The 16012-nt window shown below is 40.8% G+C and overlaps 1 protein-coding gene and 1 non-coding gene across 3 annotated transcripts in view; one reads left to right on the top strand and one right to left on the bottom strand.

Annotated features, from left to right (window-relative positions):
- Positions 1–2881: 2881 nt before the first annotated feature.
- LOC140624065 (U6 spliceosomal RNA) lies at positions 2882–2985 on the bottom strand. Its single transcript, XR_012023601.1, has one exon. It is a non-coding gene; the product is annotated as a U6 spliceosomal RNA (small nuclear RNA).
- A 313-nt stretch (positions 2986–3298) lies between these two features.
- The window catches only part of PLA2G12A (phospholipase A2 group XIIA), a 16582-nt gene continuing 3868 nt past the window's right edge, over positions 3299–16012 (top strand). For both annotated transcript variants that reach the window (XR_012023400.1, XM_072810595.1), the window contains exons 1-3: positions 3299–3612; positions 13198–13274; positions 14382–14547. Coding sequence is in view for 1 of the 2 variants with exons in the window: in XM_072810595.1 (XP_072666696.1) it covers positions 3402–3612; positions 13198–13274; positions 14382–14547 (454 nt within the window). In the remaining variant the exon portion in view is untranslated. The remainder of the gene's footprint in view (positions 3613–13197; positions 13275–14381; positions 14548–16012) is intronic.

The following is a 16012-nucleotide window of genomic DNA, read 5'->3' as shown; positions in this document are numbered from 1 at the left end:
ATCAGTCTGAAGTGTCAACGAAGGCCTCCCCAGAGGTGAGTTTAATCTGAATTACAGAAGAAATTTCCAAGCAGATGTAAATGCAAAGGCTCTGTGTCTAGAGGAACCAACCTAAAAAGTGGACAGAGAGCAGTTCTGCATGACAGTCGGGGGTGGGAGAGTAGGGTGCAGCTGAGGACCTGGAGAGGGACAAAAGGGTAGATCAGAGAGGGCTTTGCACAAGAGTTGGGACCACTGACTTTGGAAAGTTCACACTGGAGGCATGGAGGAAGATGTATCGGAGAGGGTGAGATGGGATGGGAAAGACAGTTATGAGATAACTGGACCAATCCAAATGAAAAATGATTAAGATAGAAATTTTTAAAGAAGATGGCACTGATTCCAGATATATTAAGGAGTAAAATAGATGGCAGCTGGGGACTGAAGAGAGGACAGGGCACTAGGGAGAGGGATAGGACTTTGGAATAACTCCCAAGTTTTCTCTGGGATAATGAGAAGATTGCTGTTGCCATTGATGGAAGAAATAAAGCAAACAGAGAAAGAAAAGCAGGTTTTGTTAAAGATATTTTGAAGCTGTGAGGTCTGTGGGAGCATACGAAAGATGTATATAGCATACAATAGGAAATATAAAGCTAAAAATCAATCAGAGGTTTGGAAGTAGCCAGAAACCCAACCTAGAGAAACCACACACCTGAATTTATCCTGATGGTCTAAAACACTGCAGTCGTACCCAAGTGAGTACCTTTCCATTTTGTCCAGAGCGTCCTCTCTGTATGCCGAGTAATCTTACATTCTACCCACAAAGATCACTTGAAAATCTCTTCCCTCATTGCTGTGATTTGAATGTTGTGTTTCCTCAAAACTCATGTTGAAATCCTAATGCTCCATGTGATGGCATTAAGAAGTAGGGTCTTTAGGAGGTGCTCAAGTCATGAGGGTGGAGGCCTTATGAATGGGATTAGTATTTTATAAAAGAAACCCCAGAAATTCCACACTGCTTCCATCATGTGAGGACACAGAGAGATGTCAGTCATCTGCAAATTAGAAGGGACCCCTCCCCAGAACCTGACACTCTGGCACCCTAATCTTGGATCTCCAGCCTCCAGAAGTGTGAGAAATAAACTTCTGTTGTTTATAAATCACCTAGTCTGTGATATTTTGTTACAATAGCCCAAACAGACTAAAACACTGATCAAATTTGCCTGATGACAGAACACCTGAAATGGAGAGCATTATCTTCAATATATTATGGAACCAGCCTGAGCTTACAGATCTGGTGCAGCTGTTTCTTGTCCTTCACTTTGAATAGCCCTGGTTTGAAGGCTATTCATGCTATCTTTAATTTTTTTTTTTTTTTTAAGGCAGAGGCTGGAAACTAGCACTTACTTCCGTTCATTTCAGCCCTTTTTAGAAACCAATGTTCTAGCCTTAACACTGGGCAAAGATTGATCATTATGTCTGGAATGGTTTCACCACTTGGCATTTATTTTCATCACAATAACACTTTTCAGGTCATTTAATGAGACGGTGGAAAAGACTAAAACAATAGAAACTTCCTTGATATTTTGTATTTTGATTTTGTGTTGTTTCAAATAGCACAAAGGATTCTACTCTTCAAGCAGTCTGAGTTAATATGCTACATTAAATCCAATACATTTTGCATTCTTGATGTCACATGACTTCTCTGTACCTTGACTCCTTCACCATAAAAGACTGACAATGCCTCCCAGGCCTCTGTCTTCCCTTCCTCCATTGTGGTGGGTTAATCACAGCCCAAGCGCCCGTAGCTTGGGCGACTTCCTGGGGTTGAGCTACATCTGTCTGTGTCTGCCAAGAGGGACACATTTTTCTGTTTCTAACTCACCCAAAGTCTGCATCCCTATAAAACGCTGTTCTGTGAGATGGTTTGTATGTGAAGTACATGGCACAGAGGAAGTTCCCAATAAGGAGGGATATCATTCTTAGGAACTCTTTAGTGCACATTTATTATACTTAAGAAGCTTTTAACAAACACAAACGCCAAACTAGAACTTATTAGTAATTTTACTAAGAAAGGACGCACCTATTCCCAGCACCTCCAATACTGCCCTGGATCTTATTACTGTTAGATTCCTGGAAATTTCCGGGATACTCGCATAACCAGATATTCATAGCTCTGGCAAAAATTACTGCAATTGTTATTTAAGGATTCTGCGCAGCTCGGGGGAAAAAATACTGAGAAACTTCGCCGGAGTTATCAAGCTACATAATAAGTTGAGCAGGAAAAGTGATTCCATTAAGATTTTTTTTTTAAATTTTTATTTATTTATGATAGTCACACACACAGAGAGAGAGGCAGAGGCACAGGCAGAGGGAGAGGCAGGCTCCATGCAGGGAGCCCGACGTGGGATTCGATCCTGGGTCTCCAGGATCGCGCCCTGGGCCAAAGGCAGGCGCTAAACCGCTGCGCCACCCAGGGATCCCTCCATTAAGATTAAACAAACAAACAAACAAAAAACAAAAACTATATTCAAACGTAGAATGACGCCTCTCCTATCAAGAAAGAAAATAGTTTTTATTTTCAAACCATTTTCTTCTACCAGAATTTCTAAATGTGCATCTAGCTCATGCTTGCCAGCCAGGCAGCACCTGGGCCTTGGGTTGACAGGTCGGGCTCCCGGTGGGCTCCGGATTCCCGTCCACGGCTCAGGCGGACTCGCATTTTCAAACCGAAACGAAGCCAAGACCCCTCGCAGCGCCCTCCGCGGGGGGCTACGGGCGTCCCCGGCCAGAGGAGCTGGTTCCTAGGGACGGCGGCGGGCAGGTGGGAGCGGCGATGGCGGGGCTGAGCCCCTGGGGCTCACCTGGCTGCACCTTACAACCACCAGGAGTCTTTTGTTTCTATTAATTTTTATTTTTTATTTTATTTGGCGTCATCCTTGCGCAGGGGCCATGCTAATCTCTGTATCGTTCCGATTTTAGCATATGTGCTGCGGAAGCGAGCACCACCAGGAGGCTGTTTCAATATACCGACGGCCGGAGCCACTAGGGACGGACTCAATCAGCCTCCTGGGGGGGCGGCGGCCCGACGCCGCGGTAGAGATAGTCCCCCCGCTCCGGCAGCGCTAACTGGAGCCCTCGCGCAGGAGCGCCGCGGGGACCCCCCCTCGCTGACGCACCACGCCTGGGCGCAGGCGCAGGCGCACAGTAGGCCGCGGCCCAGGTCGGCGCATGCGCCGTGCCGCGCGTCTCCGCGACTGCGCCGCCTCCCCGCCGGAGCTCGCTGAAAGCGGTGAGGACCCGCCCCTCAGCTCGGAAGGAGGCGTGGGCTTGGGGCGGGCCGGCGCCGCGGAGCGCGAGGCTGGCGCCGCTGCCTAGGGCGCCCGGTGCGCTCCGTGGGGGCACGGCCCGGTGCGGCGCGAATGGCCCTGCTCCCGCGGCGGGCGCTCGCCCTCCTGCTCCTCCTCTTCCTGCCCGCCGCTGCCCTGTGTCAGGAGCAGGCCCAGACCACCGACTGGCGGGCCACGCTGAAGACCATCCGCAACGGCGTTCACAAGATAGACACGTACCTGAACGCCGCCTTGGACCTCCTGGGAGGCGAGGACGGGCTCTGCCAGTACAAGTGCAGCGACGGTGAGAGGGAGCCCAGGCCCCGTGGGGCCGTCTTTGAGGGGGACGCGGGGGGCGGAGGTGCGGGGCGCGAGGCAGAGCTTGTCGTCCTCTGGCTGTGGAGACGCTTGGCCGAGGCTGGAGTCTTACGGTTCCTGCGGTTGAGCGATCGGGGTAGAAGCTCGCACCACTGTTGTTAGAATATAAGAGGTCACCCGAGGTGGTGCTCTCCGTGGTTTCATTGCTTTCGAGTGACTACCTTTTCTTTTTCTCGCTTTCTTTTTTCCCTCGGCTATTTGCGCGAAGTTGCCTAAGAACTTCGTGACGTACGCATCGTGGGAATGGAGTGGAACAGACGGATTTTAGCCGCTATTTCAGCGGGTTAGGCAGCCGAACATGCAGAATTTACCGAGATTTTTAATCATGACGTGTTACCTGTCTCAAGAATTGGCTTTAATGTTTTTTTCCCTTTTTTTTTTTTTTAATAAAGAGCTGCAGGAAATACATTGCGACCTTTGTACAGACTTTTGGTGTACCCTATTGTTGGGAAAGAGTTTTGATAACTTCTAGAAATTGTCTGCCACGACTTGGTAGCAGTGACGTCTCCTCTTCATTGTTGGTTAATGCTAGTATAATTGTTTTGATTTTTTCGTATTTTTTAACCAATTCTTTTTGTTTTTAATTATTTATTCATGAGAGACACAGAGAGAGAGAGAAGCAGAGACAGGCAGAGGGAGAAGCAGGCTCCATGCAGGGAGCCCGATGTGGGACTCGATCCTGGGACTCCAGGATCACGCCCTGGGCTGAAGGCAGATGCTCAACCGCTGAGCCACCCAGGCGTCCCAACCAATTCTTTTTGAATCTGAGAACTCGTTTGGTGGCCTTGTTGGTAATACTCAACACAGTGTCTCAGCCGAGATCTTTTTTTTTTTTTTTTAAGCACTTGCTTTTTTTTTTTTTTTTTTAATGTTTAAATATTGTAGAACCTCAGATAAGATGCTCAGGGTTCTTTTTGGAAATTCAAAATGTTAAGATTTTGAGAAATCATGTTTCCAGTAAGAGTAGATAGAAGAAGTCTGGGCCTAGTTCATTTAATGCTTTGCAGTTCAAAATAATAACTCAGTGACTGATGGTAAAACCAGAATGCATGTAGGTGAATTTAAAAGAAATCTATGTCATGTGAAACTGTAATGCCACTTGCTGCCTGTAATTCTCAAAATTTCTAGTTTAATGTTAGTGGAGGTACAGAATGAGCCATATCTTGTATGCTATGAAGTGCTAAATCAGGAATACCAGTATGCAATCAGGAAGGAAATGTTTTTGTCCTTGTAGGGCTTGTTAGGAGGAATAAGTGAATTATTTGAAAATTAAATGATTGCCTTTCTTGAGGCAGCAGATGTCATAATTTTACTTAGTCATCCCTATTCATTATACAAATATTTGGCTGCCCGTTACGTCTCAAGTGTTCTACCAATTGGAGATTCAGTAGTAAACAAAACACAAAATTCCTGTCCGTGGAGCCCCCATTCTGGTGGGGAGAGACAGTAAACTAAAAAATAAGTGAAATAAGCCAAATATGCAGTATATGTATCTGAAGTATGCCAGTGTTTTAAGAACAATAGTAAAAACAGCAGTGGCAGTGTTGGGAGAAAGTGTTGAGAAGAAATCTGAAAATGCTGAAGGTGACACTGATGATGTGGGGTAAGAACCCCCCAGGCAGAGGACCTGAGGAAGGACCTGAGGAGAAAGGCCAGTCAAGGATGACTTTGAAGATTTTGGCCTGAGCCACAGGAAGGATGTAGTGTTACCATTTACTGAGATAGGAAAGGCTTCACAATCTTCATTAACTTGTGATGAGTCAAAGGTTCTAGAGTTTATGTTTAAAATATCGCAAGTTGGGCAGCCCAGGTGGCTCAGTGGTTTAGCGCCGCCTTCAGCCCAGGGCTTGATCCTGGAGACCCGGGATCAAGTCCCACATCGGCCTCCCTGCATGGAGCCTGCTTCTCCCTCTGCCTGTCTCTGCCTCTCTCTGTGTGTCTCTCATGAATAAATAAATAAAATCTTTAAAAAATAAAATATCACAAGTTGAAGGGATACTGTTCACATTATAAAGATGACTTTAATCTTTTATTTTACCTAACCCTTTTTATCTTCAACAAACCTCACTAAATTTACCATGTGGAGTTTCAAGCAAAATCTCCAGCATAAAAAAACACAAATGAAATTGAGAATTTAGAAAATGGTATGCTTTGATAAACATCTTTTTGTGGTCTTAATAAATGCTGCTCTCTGCTCCTAGGACTGTGATTCCAAGTAACCATGTTGATAATTCCAACATTATGAAAATTGTTCTTTAGTTGCTATTACTTGAGAAGTCTCCCTGGAACACTATTTCAACCTTTCCTGTATTTTGGAATGCAAGTGACCAAATCAGAACCAAACAGAAGCAGACAAATCCCAAAGCTAGAGGACCATGGTGATGGAAGGGTGTTTGTTTAATAGTTGCAGTAAATAGGTAAAGGGAGCTTAAAAAAAGACTTGCTGGTAGGGAGAGAGTGATCAGATTAAAGGACACAGACTTGTTGCATTCAATTATCTTTATTTTATCAAAAGGCTTGGCTTTATGGAGGCTTGCTCCTTTCTGGCCATCCCGCCCAAGGTGGGAACAAAGCTTTATTGAGATCGAAGTAAAGTTATTTAGGAGAACAAATTAAATGGTTGCTATTTTTTTCTTTATTTTTTTTTCTCCCTGACAGCAAAGAAGATTTGAGAAAGAAAACTTTTTGATTTCTTTTGAAAAATAGAAAACAAGATTGGCATATAAAATGTTCTAAATTATGAATAAGTAACTCATTCAATGATTTATGTTTTATAGGATCCCTTTGGCTTCTGTGCAAAAGAGTCCAGGGAGTGGGAGAGCAAAGATGAAGGCAGAGTGACAGGTGTAGGAATTCAGAGAAAAGATGTGGGTAGTTTTGTCCAGGTTAATAGCAATAAAGATGGTGAGAAGTGGTTGGATTTGGGGATATATTTTGGAGGAAGAGCCTAAAGGATTTGCTGATAGCTTGGAAGGAAGGTGTGAGTAGGGTAAAAAAAAAATGATTTCAGAATTTTTGGCCTGAATGATTGGAAGGATGGGGTTGCCTTTAACTGTAATAGGGCAGACCATGGGAAAAAGACATTAGGAAAAATAATAGCAAATTTGTATGCTTTTGAGAATGATTCAGTAGAGAGTGAAAACACTGTTGGGGGAGAAATGAAGGAGAATTATTGGAGTCATGTCCTTAGGTAAATGAGAGGAGGGGGTTCTGGTGCATAAATAGATTGGCCAAGAGCACAGATGGCATATCCCTGTTAATAGGAACAAAGAGAGGATATGGATAGATGAATATCCGTATTAGATGGTGATGACTACATAACCGAGTTCTCTTCTTCTGATTGCCTCAGTTTTCTCAGTGAAGTAGGAAGGAGAGAAGGTGAGAATGGAAGTGTTGGAGATTTGAGGAAAATAGGAGAGTGAATGGACCAGAAAACTAAAGTAGCGTAAGGGCCCTCTGCAGATTAAATATTGAATTAAAATCTCAAGTGTTTGGAAAAGCAAGTTTGAATTGTGTTTCCTATGAAGCACAGTGCTAAGATCTTTGACCCAACAGCCTTGCCTTTCTCTTTCTCATCTGCTTCAGTGTTCATTTATGTGAAAGAAGTTGGTCTGTTTGGAAGTATTTACATCAGATTTTTAAAAACTATCTAGAAAAGATCTATCATCACCTTGAGTCCAGGCAGATCTTTAGATTTCATCTGTCCATATAGATGATAAAACAAAGCATCAAGAGAGGTGCATTTGCCTAAGTACAAAAGGAGACTCAATGAATAGTATTTCCATGTAGTTGTACCCAGTGGTTTTTAAATTCTTCTCGTCTCATTTTTTTTCTTATCTTTCTGTATTTGCTTACAAATTTTAGGGGGTAGTGGCTCGATAGATCATGGATTTTGGTTTGACTCTGATGTTGCTTCTTCTGTGTTAACCCAGTTTTTGCTTGCTTTGTGTATTAGTCTGTCCAGACTCTTGTAACAAAAGATCATAGACTTATTTAAACAACAGGAATTTATTTTTTACAATTTTGGACACTGGAAAGTCCAAGATCAAGGTTTGGCCAACAGTGTTCTATAGTGAAGATTCTCTTCCTGGTTGCAAACAGCTGCCTTCTTACTGTGTCCTGTGTCATGGTTGCGGGGTGGGAGAAGCAAGTTCTCTGGTGTCTCTTCCTTGTCCTGCTCTCATGACATTATCCAAACTTAATGACCTCCTGAAGTCCCCATCACCAAATACATTGGGAGTTAGGGCTTCAACATAGGAATTTGGGGGGGACACAGTTCAGTTCATAGTGTTTTGCAAAAATTGGCACCCAGTAGAAATGCTAAAATTTTTTTTAATGTTTAGCAGCTTACAACACCATTTATAGCAACATTTAAAATGAAATTAATATATTTGTAATTTTTGGTATGTATAGCAACTTAATCTTTAATAAGCAACTTTATATATAACTTGTTAAAAATGTAATTTCAATTTAAAGGTGAATTTAGAACTTAAACAGTTTAGAGTGTTTTGGGAAATCTGTATTTCTCAGTTTTCTGGGGATTTTGGGGTTCAGAGGCAGTTGGTTTTTTGGTTTTTGGCTTTTTTTGTTGTTGTTGTTAGCTGTAGAAAGAGAATATTTCATTTTCAGGAGGGAATTTTTCCCATTTTTTTCATCCAGTAATTTCATGGGTGCCTACTATGTCTCAGGCATCTTCTAGGTGAATAAGACAAAGTTCCCATTCTCATAGAAACTGGCTAATGTTAATTTGGTCAGTGAATTTTAGAAGAATAAAATCATGGAATGGATATGGAAGGGAAGGGGCTCTATTTTAAGATGGAGTGGGGGGGAAGTCCTCTCTGATGAAATAACATTAGCAGGTTCCCTCAAAAGCCAAACAAAAACCAGACACATGTTGTGTTATTATTCAGTAGTTCATGTATAGTAGGTCTTGGTTCTCATTGCATTTTATCAGCTTCACTCCTGAGAGCAGTTTTAGATACTGGCTCTGTTTGAAACAACTGCCTCCCCCATGTTCGCACCTCCATTTTCAGTTTTGCTGGCACTTTTGCTTCGGTACCATCTCTGTTCCTCTCTATTCTCCTGTAGCAGGTATGCTTTGTTTTGCTTTGGTTTGTCTCCCTGACCTCACTTGCTTCTGATCATTCTTCACTCAAAGGTAATTATCTTTTACAAAATGAGAAAATATATAAATACACACATATGCACACACCTATGTATCATTGTCATTACACACATCAGAATGTTAAAAAGTATATTATAGACTTAATATCAAAAGAAACTCCATAGATTTATATAAAATACAAAGGAAAGGAGAAATAGAAGTGCTCCTGTGGTATAAGTATTACAACATTGAGGGAAATATCTTCCCAGTTAAAAAAAAAGGTAGACATTTGAGATTAAAAACCCACATGCCTTTAAAACTCTAGGCCCATCTTAATTTCTGAGGGAGGTAGTAACCTTTGATTCTAGTGGAAGAGGGTAGGTGCCAGAAATCTGGCAGCTGATAGATGGGGAATATATGTAGTATCCAAAAAGTTGAAAACAGGATAAAACAGGGATCCCTGGGTGGCGCAGCGGTTTGGCGCCTGCCTTTGGCCCAGGGCACCATCCTGGAGACCCAGGATCGAATCTCACGTCGGGCTCCCGGTGCATGGAGCCTGCTTCTCCCTCTGCCTGTGTCTCTGCCTCTCTCTCTCTCTCTCTTTCTCTCTCTCTCTCTCTCTCTCTGTGTGTGACTATCATAAATAAAAATTTAAAAAAAGAAAACAGGATAAAACAGTATGTTAGTTACATTTCAAGTAATGTGCCCAATATGAGTTAACTATAGGTAACCTTCAGATACCTATAAAGGTATACTTCTAAATTGAAAGCAGTAAATCCAATCATTAACCTGAAAAATGTTTAGGAAGGGGGAGCCCAGGTGGTGGCTCAGCAGTTTAGCGCTGCCTTCAGCCCAGGGCCTGATCTAGAGACCTGAATCGAGTCCCACGTTGGGCTCCTTGTATGGAGCCTGCTTTTCCCTCTGCCTGTGTCTCTGCCTCTCTCTCTCTCTCTCTGTGTTTCTCATGAATAAATAAATAAAATCTTTGAAAAAAAAAAGTTTAGGAAGTATACTACTTTTCCTATTTCTAGACTTTTATTTTTATTTATTTTTATTTTTATTTTTTTTATTTCTAGACTTTTAAAAAATATCCTTTGGCTTATTTATTGTACTTTTTCCAGATTAAATTCAACCCATTGCTTAATATCTATTGCTAAATGAGTTTCTAAACATTTTAAATGGTTGATTGTTAAAAACCCCTGATGGGAAAGCATCATGATGAAGCTTCAAGGAACTAGAATAGCTTCTCCAAGAATTTCATGCTAATCCAGCCTCTCTCCCATTCAGTGAAGAGATTTCTAGTGTGGTAGGCCAAAGAAAACAGTACATCAGATGGCTAGTTTCTCGTGATACTCCCATGAAAAATGTAGGCTGGAGAAAACTTGATTTATCACAACCAATCACACCTGGTTGAGTGGTCTACCCAGAAGATGGGGTTGATGACTTCACAGCTATTTATAGAGAGGGCTGGTCTGTGGGAGGGTGTTGCAGACCTCTGCCTTGGTTAGTATCTGTGTCTCAAGTTTATAAATATCTGGGAGCAGCCAGTGATATTGAGTGAATAGCTCGAAATTTAAACTGTACAGGAAGTCTTGGATGATAAACTAAAACTAACAAGACAGAATTTCCCAATCTAATATTTAGGTTCAAAATTTAAGCTGTAGAGTATTTAGCAGTAGATATTAGAAAGTTTATTTTAGAAAGAACTGATAGTTTTTCTTACTCTCTCATGTGTCTTAGCATTGAGACATGGCTAAAATATATGCTAATTGTCTTAGGCTCTATTGATACAAGTACTTTATCTACCTCACCTTACAGTGTTCAGTTTGGGATGGCACATTTTAAAGAGATATGACAAACTAGAAGTGATCAGGCTTTTGGAGGTTGATTAATGCTCACCAAACTCAAAGGAGACTGAGGGATAAGCAGCAGTACCAGTTTATTTATAATGAGTATTAGAACTGCCATGGGGATTTGCCTTCCAAGTCACCTACTCATTCATTGATTCATTCATTCATCCATCAACAAATAATTTTTGAGAACCTAACCATATGCTGGGCACTGTTCTAGACTTTAAAGGTATGAAACACAGAAATTTCTGCCCTCACAGAGTTTATATTTCAGTATGGAGAGACAGATAATAAATAAGTAGGCTAATAATATGAAATTTTTGAGGGTTATGCATGCTACAAATGGTATGGTCAGAGAAGGCATTGCTGAGAAGGTGAAGGAATAACTATGTAGATACTGGGGAGGAAGAGCATCCACATAGAACAGTAGGTTCAGTGGCACTAAAGCAGGAGCAGACTTGGCATGTCTGGGAATAACGAAGAGACTAGATGTGATGGAATGAAGTGAAGGAACAGTAGGAAGATGAGATCAGAGAAGTAATGGTGTGTTGTGTGTGGGTGCAGATTATATAGAGTTAATAGACATTGGAAGAATTTTGGCTTTTATCCTGAATAAGAGGAGAAGCCATTGGAGATGGCTTTGGCAGAGGAAAGTCTTTATTTAACGTATTTTAATTTTAATAGGATCACTCAGGTTCAGTGTTGAAAAAAGACTAAGGCTGGCAGTGCTGTGGAGTGGGGAAACCGAGATAGGGATGGCAGTAATCTATGGTGGCTTGGAGCAGTTTAGTAGCAGTGGAGGTGGGAAGAAGTGATTAAATTCTGAATATTTTAATTTTAATAGGATCACTCAGGTTCAGTGTTGAAAAAAGACCATGGCTGGCAGTGCTGTGGAGTGGGGAAACCGAGATAGGGATGGCAGTAATCCATGGTGGCTTGGAGCAGTTTAGTAGCAGTGGAGGTGGGAAGAAGTGATTAAATTCTGAATATTTTGAGGGTAGAGTCAACAAGACATGCTGTGGAAATGGATGTGGGATATAAGAAAATGAGAGCATCAAAGATGGCTAAGGTTTTTTTCTGAGCACCAGTAATGTTGGAGTTGTTTCATCTGAGAAGGAACTATGGATAGAACAGGTTTGGGGATGAATATCAGGAGGTACATCTTAAGTTTGAGGTGCCCGTTAGATATCCAGGCCCTTTTAAGTGGAAAGCCAAATCATAAACAGTTTTCTTAAGAATGAAAGGGCTCAGAAACAACCATCCTCTTGGACAGTGCTGGAGAAACAAGACCAACTTCTGTCATTGGCTTCCTCATTCCTCAATCCATTATAACTATTCTCTTCCTACGTACTGTTCTTCAGACTGGTTGGAACAGGCTAGAGCTTTATATTTTCATCAGTTTATATTCTCTTTAGGCTCTACCTTGTTATTACTTCACTGAAGCATGTGAATCTCAGCAACTCACTTAAGCCATTTTTAGATCCTTACTTTGAGTGGGTTACTTATTTTGATGGTTGATTACTGGAAGGGTTGCTTTTTCTCCTCATATTTTACTTTTGGAGGGTAAACTTATCTTTATTTAAGTCTAATAGCAATAAATAATAGTTGACTGAAAGTTGGTAGATCCTTTTTTTTTTTTTTTTCCTAAGTAAGCAACTATGGGGAGATATTAGGGATGTTTTGCTTTTAGAATTGAAGATAAAGGGTAGTCCCAAATGTTGGAAGGATTATCATGTAAATAGGTAATTGGCTTGGCTCATTGTGTGTTCCCCAGGAGTAGAGGATTGCTTATAGGAAAACTGGAAAGAATTTAACAGTTAGTGCCATTCTACAATGGAACAGGCTATTTCTTAATACTGGAGGAGGATTATGGGAAACATTCAAGAGAAAGTAGGTGACTGTTAGGGATGTTGAAGCGATTTTTAGATTTCATGAGGAGAGCTGTTTTTAAAGTACTTTGCAGCATTCTAGATTGCTGTGATGTCATCTTTCTCATTGTTACGGAACCATTGGTGCTATTAGGGAGAATAGAACCAGAGTAATATGGCTCACCATGCTTTGTTTATTCCTCACTTTTTTCCTTAGCTGGCAAAGAAATGTATTTGTGAAATGATTGGTTGGAGTCCAGGCTAGAATGTATGGTCCTGTAATGTCTTAAAATGGTGTTAAAGTAATTAAATGTTCATTGCGTTAAGCTCTGTGAGTAAACTGGTTAGTTAATGGTTATGGAGGTTTGCATGCAGTGGAGTATTGGCTGAAGGTTGGGAAGATACAGTTCTTGCCCCATAAGTTTTTAAACAAAAAATGGGAAACAGGGTGGATTTGTCTTTCATACATATGGACCCAGTCTGGCATATAAACTCTGAAATCTCCTGAAGTGCAGAGTAGCTTTTACATGTTTTGCATGGTATATAGGCTTAAAATAAAGACATTCGCTTATGTCAGTACCCAAATATTAAATATTTCCAAGCCTAGTCTATTAGTACATCATAGACTTTTTTTGCATGTTTTTAAGTCATATTTGAAAATTAATTATGATACCATTTATATTTTACAGGATCTAAGCCTTTCCCGCGTTATGGTTATAAACCCTCCCCACCGAATGGATGTGGCTCTCCACTGTTTGGTGTTCACGTAAATATTATTTTCTTATTTGATAAGTTTTATGATCACTAGTGTTCCTTTTTTATTTTAAAGATTTATTTGTTTATTAGAGAGAGATAAAGGGATAGGGAGGGGCAGAGAGAGAGGGAAGAGAGATCTCAAGCAGACTCCCTGCTGAGTGTAGAGCCCAGTGCACAGCTTGACCCTGAAATCATGACCTGAGCCAAAATCAAGAGTTGGACACTCAACTGACTGAGCCACCCAAGCACCCCAACCAGGTGGTACTCTTAATAATGCAAGACTGTCAGTATATTCTCAGGGTTACAAATAATTTTGCCTGTTGTAATGGTAATTAGGTTTATTATATGCTTTTATAGCTAAAGCACATTTAGTAAGTCCTAACAAAAGTAAATGGAATAAAATTCATGTTTTATTTTTTAATCTCATAGATCTTAATACTGTTGGAAAGATATTTTCTCATGTAACACACATGGTTTAAAAGTTTGAAGTGTAGAATTAATGCTACTTAGGATGAAAAAGTATAGATAAAGCATAATATTTTCTGTATTAAAACAAAGCTAAGTAAGGTAGCTATGGGGGTTTTTGGTAGGTGAGGCTAAATCTGAACCAACTGTTACAGGAAAAAAATGTTTATGAGTGATTCCTAGACACAAGCGTTTTGCGTATAAAGCTAATAAAACCAGTTAAAGATAAGCTGTAGATTTGAAGGAACAGTATCTTTAGGGAGTGGATAAACACTTAGAGATTGAACTACAATAACAAAATGTGAGTTGTAGAAGCTTAAAAGTTTTCAGTGATATTTCATATAAAGTATATTTTATAGAGGGAGAGGTACAAAATACTTTGAAATATCCAAAAATCTATCTTTGCTCTTATCCTGACCTTTCTGTTTTTAAAAGTGTATTTTGGACAATTGGAAGTTACATTTGTTACTGGCAGGTAACTGAATATTGCAAAATAGGGAGTTTTGAGGCATAGCTGAGAGCCATAGTGGGTGCATGTGGGGGGAGTAATGGGCAGTAATCATCCTTGATTTCTAAGTCTACTTGAATGTAATACTTCAGCAGAGGAGTTTTGAATTTCATCAACAATAATCCATCCAAATGCCTCTTTCAGCTTAATATTGGCATCCCTTCCCTGACAAAGTGCTGCAACCAACATGACAGGTGCTATGAGACCTGTGGCAAGAGCAAGAATGACTGCGATGAGGAATTCCAGTATTGCCTCTCTAAGATCTGCCGGGATGTGCAGAAAACACTAGGACTAGCTCAGCATGTTCAGGGTAAGGATGATCCAGCAGGATGGAGATCAATGCTATTTGTAAAATTTTATTGACTGCTTTATGTTTTAGTACAGGGTTTACCACTAGAAATCTTCCACTGCGTATTACTATATCTATTGTGACACAGCCCTTTCAATTTCCTGAGATGAGGAGTCATTGATTTTGTAATCTTAAATGATTTATAGTCATGGAAGCAAAAAGTGTTAGGAGACTTTGGGAAGAGGGTATGTGTGAGGCAGAGAAGAATCATCCAAGATCTTGTGCCCTGTAGTGTATCTCTAATGACTCTAATGATCCAGAGGCTAAAGTTTGAAATCCTGGATCCAGTGATTTTAAGAACACAGCACATAGGATTTAGAGTGGGAAGTTTTAGAAGACTTGAGCTTTAAATTTGTTTCTTCATATGTATCTGTGTCAGGAGGGTCCCTGGAACCACCCCCAGATTTGCTAGGAGGACTTATAGGATTTAACATATAGTCATAGTCAGAGTGTAGGGATACAAAGTGAAGGGTAGCCCGGGTGGCTCAGCAGTTTAGCTCCACCTTCAGCCCAGGGTGTGACCCTGGAGACGCGGGATCAAGTCCCACCTCAGGCTCCCTGTGGAGAGCCTGCTTCTCCCTCTGCCTGTGTCTCTGCCTCTTTTTCTCTCTGTGTCTCTCATGAATAAATAAATAAAATACTTTAAAAAAAAAACAAAAAAGTGAAGTCAGCAAAAGGTAAAGGTGTTTCAGTGTTCTCATTTATAAAATAGTACCCATCTCATAGAGTTCTCATCAAAATACAATAAAATATTTGTGGAAATACAAATCACTGTACAAATACTAAAAGTTACAAAATCTTTTCACTGTTAAGCTGAAGTATTTATCATACATTGAAATCAGAAGAGAAGGTGCAAGAAAGGAAACTAACATTTTTAGGCATTTTTCATAAGATACCATGCTAGATATTTTAGATATGTTTTCCTTGATGTTCACAAAAACCCAAAGAAGTAGTTAGTGGTACACTGATTTTTCAAGGAAGGAAACTGAGATTCAAAAAAGTAACTTGTCCTAAATTGCATACTTCTGATTCTAAAACTTGTGTTCTGTCTACTGCAATATTCCCCAAACAATGTCATAGGTCTAATTCTGAATTCCTATAATAACTGTCAGGGAAGAAGTGTCTGCTCCAGGTGTGCAGCTTGAACTCCCAGCCTCTGAATTCCCTTGCATGCTTTCAGCTGAGGCAAACTAGTTGCGCAGCAGAATAGTACATGGATGTATTTCCTGTCTTCTGATCTAAGGACCTACTAACCGGGCTAAATGATGAAGCCAATTTCCTTGCAGTGCCCTACTGAATAATTATAGCCTTTACACTTCTTTGGTGGTTGTGTTCCTTAATGGCACAGCCTTTTGGAGAACTTTAAAAATGGCAGGATTTTGCAATGAATAGTTTCTTCCTTAACATGAGTATTTGAAACAAGAAG

The sequence above is a fragment of the Canis lupus genome, chromosome 33, assembly GCF_048164855.1.
Source record: "Canis lupus baileyi chromosome 33, mCanLup2.hap1, whole genome shotgun sequence".
NCBI lineage: Eukaryota > Metazoa > Chordata > Mammalia > Carnivora > Canidae > Canis > Canis lupus.
Note: the sequence above shows the minus strand (reverse complement) of the source record. Positions and strands in the feature narration are given on the sequence as shown.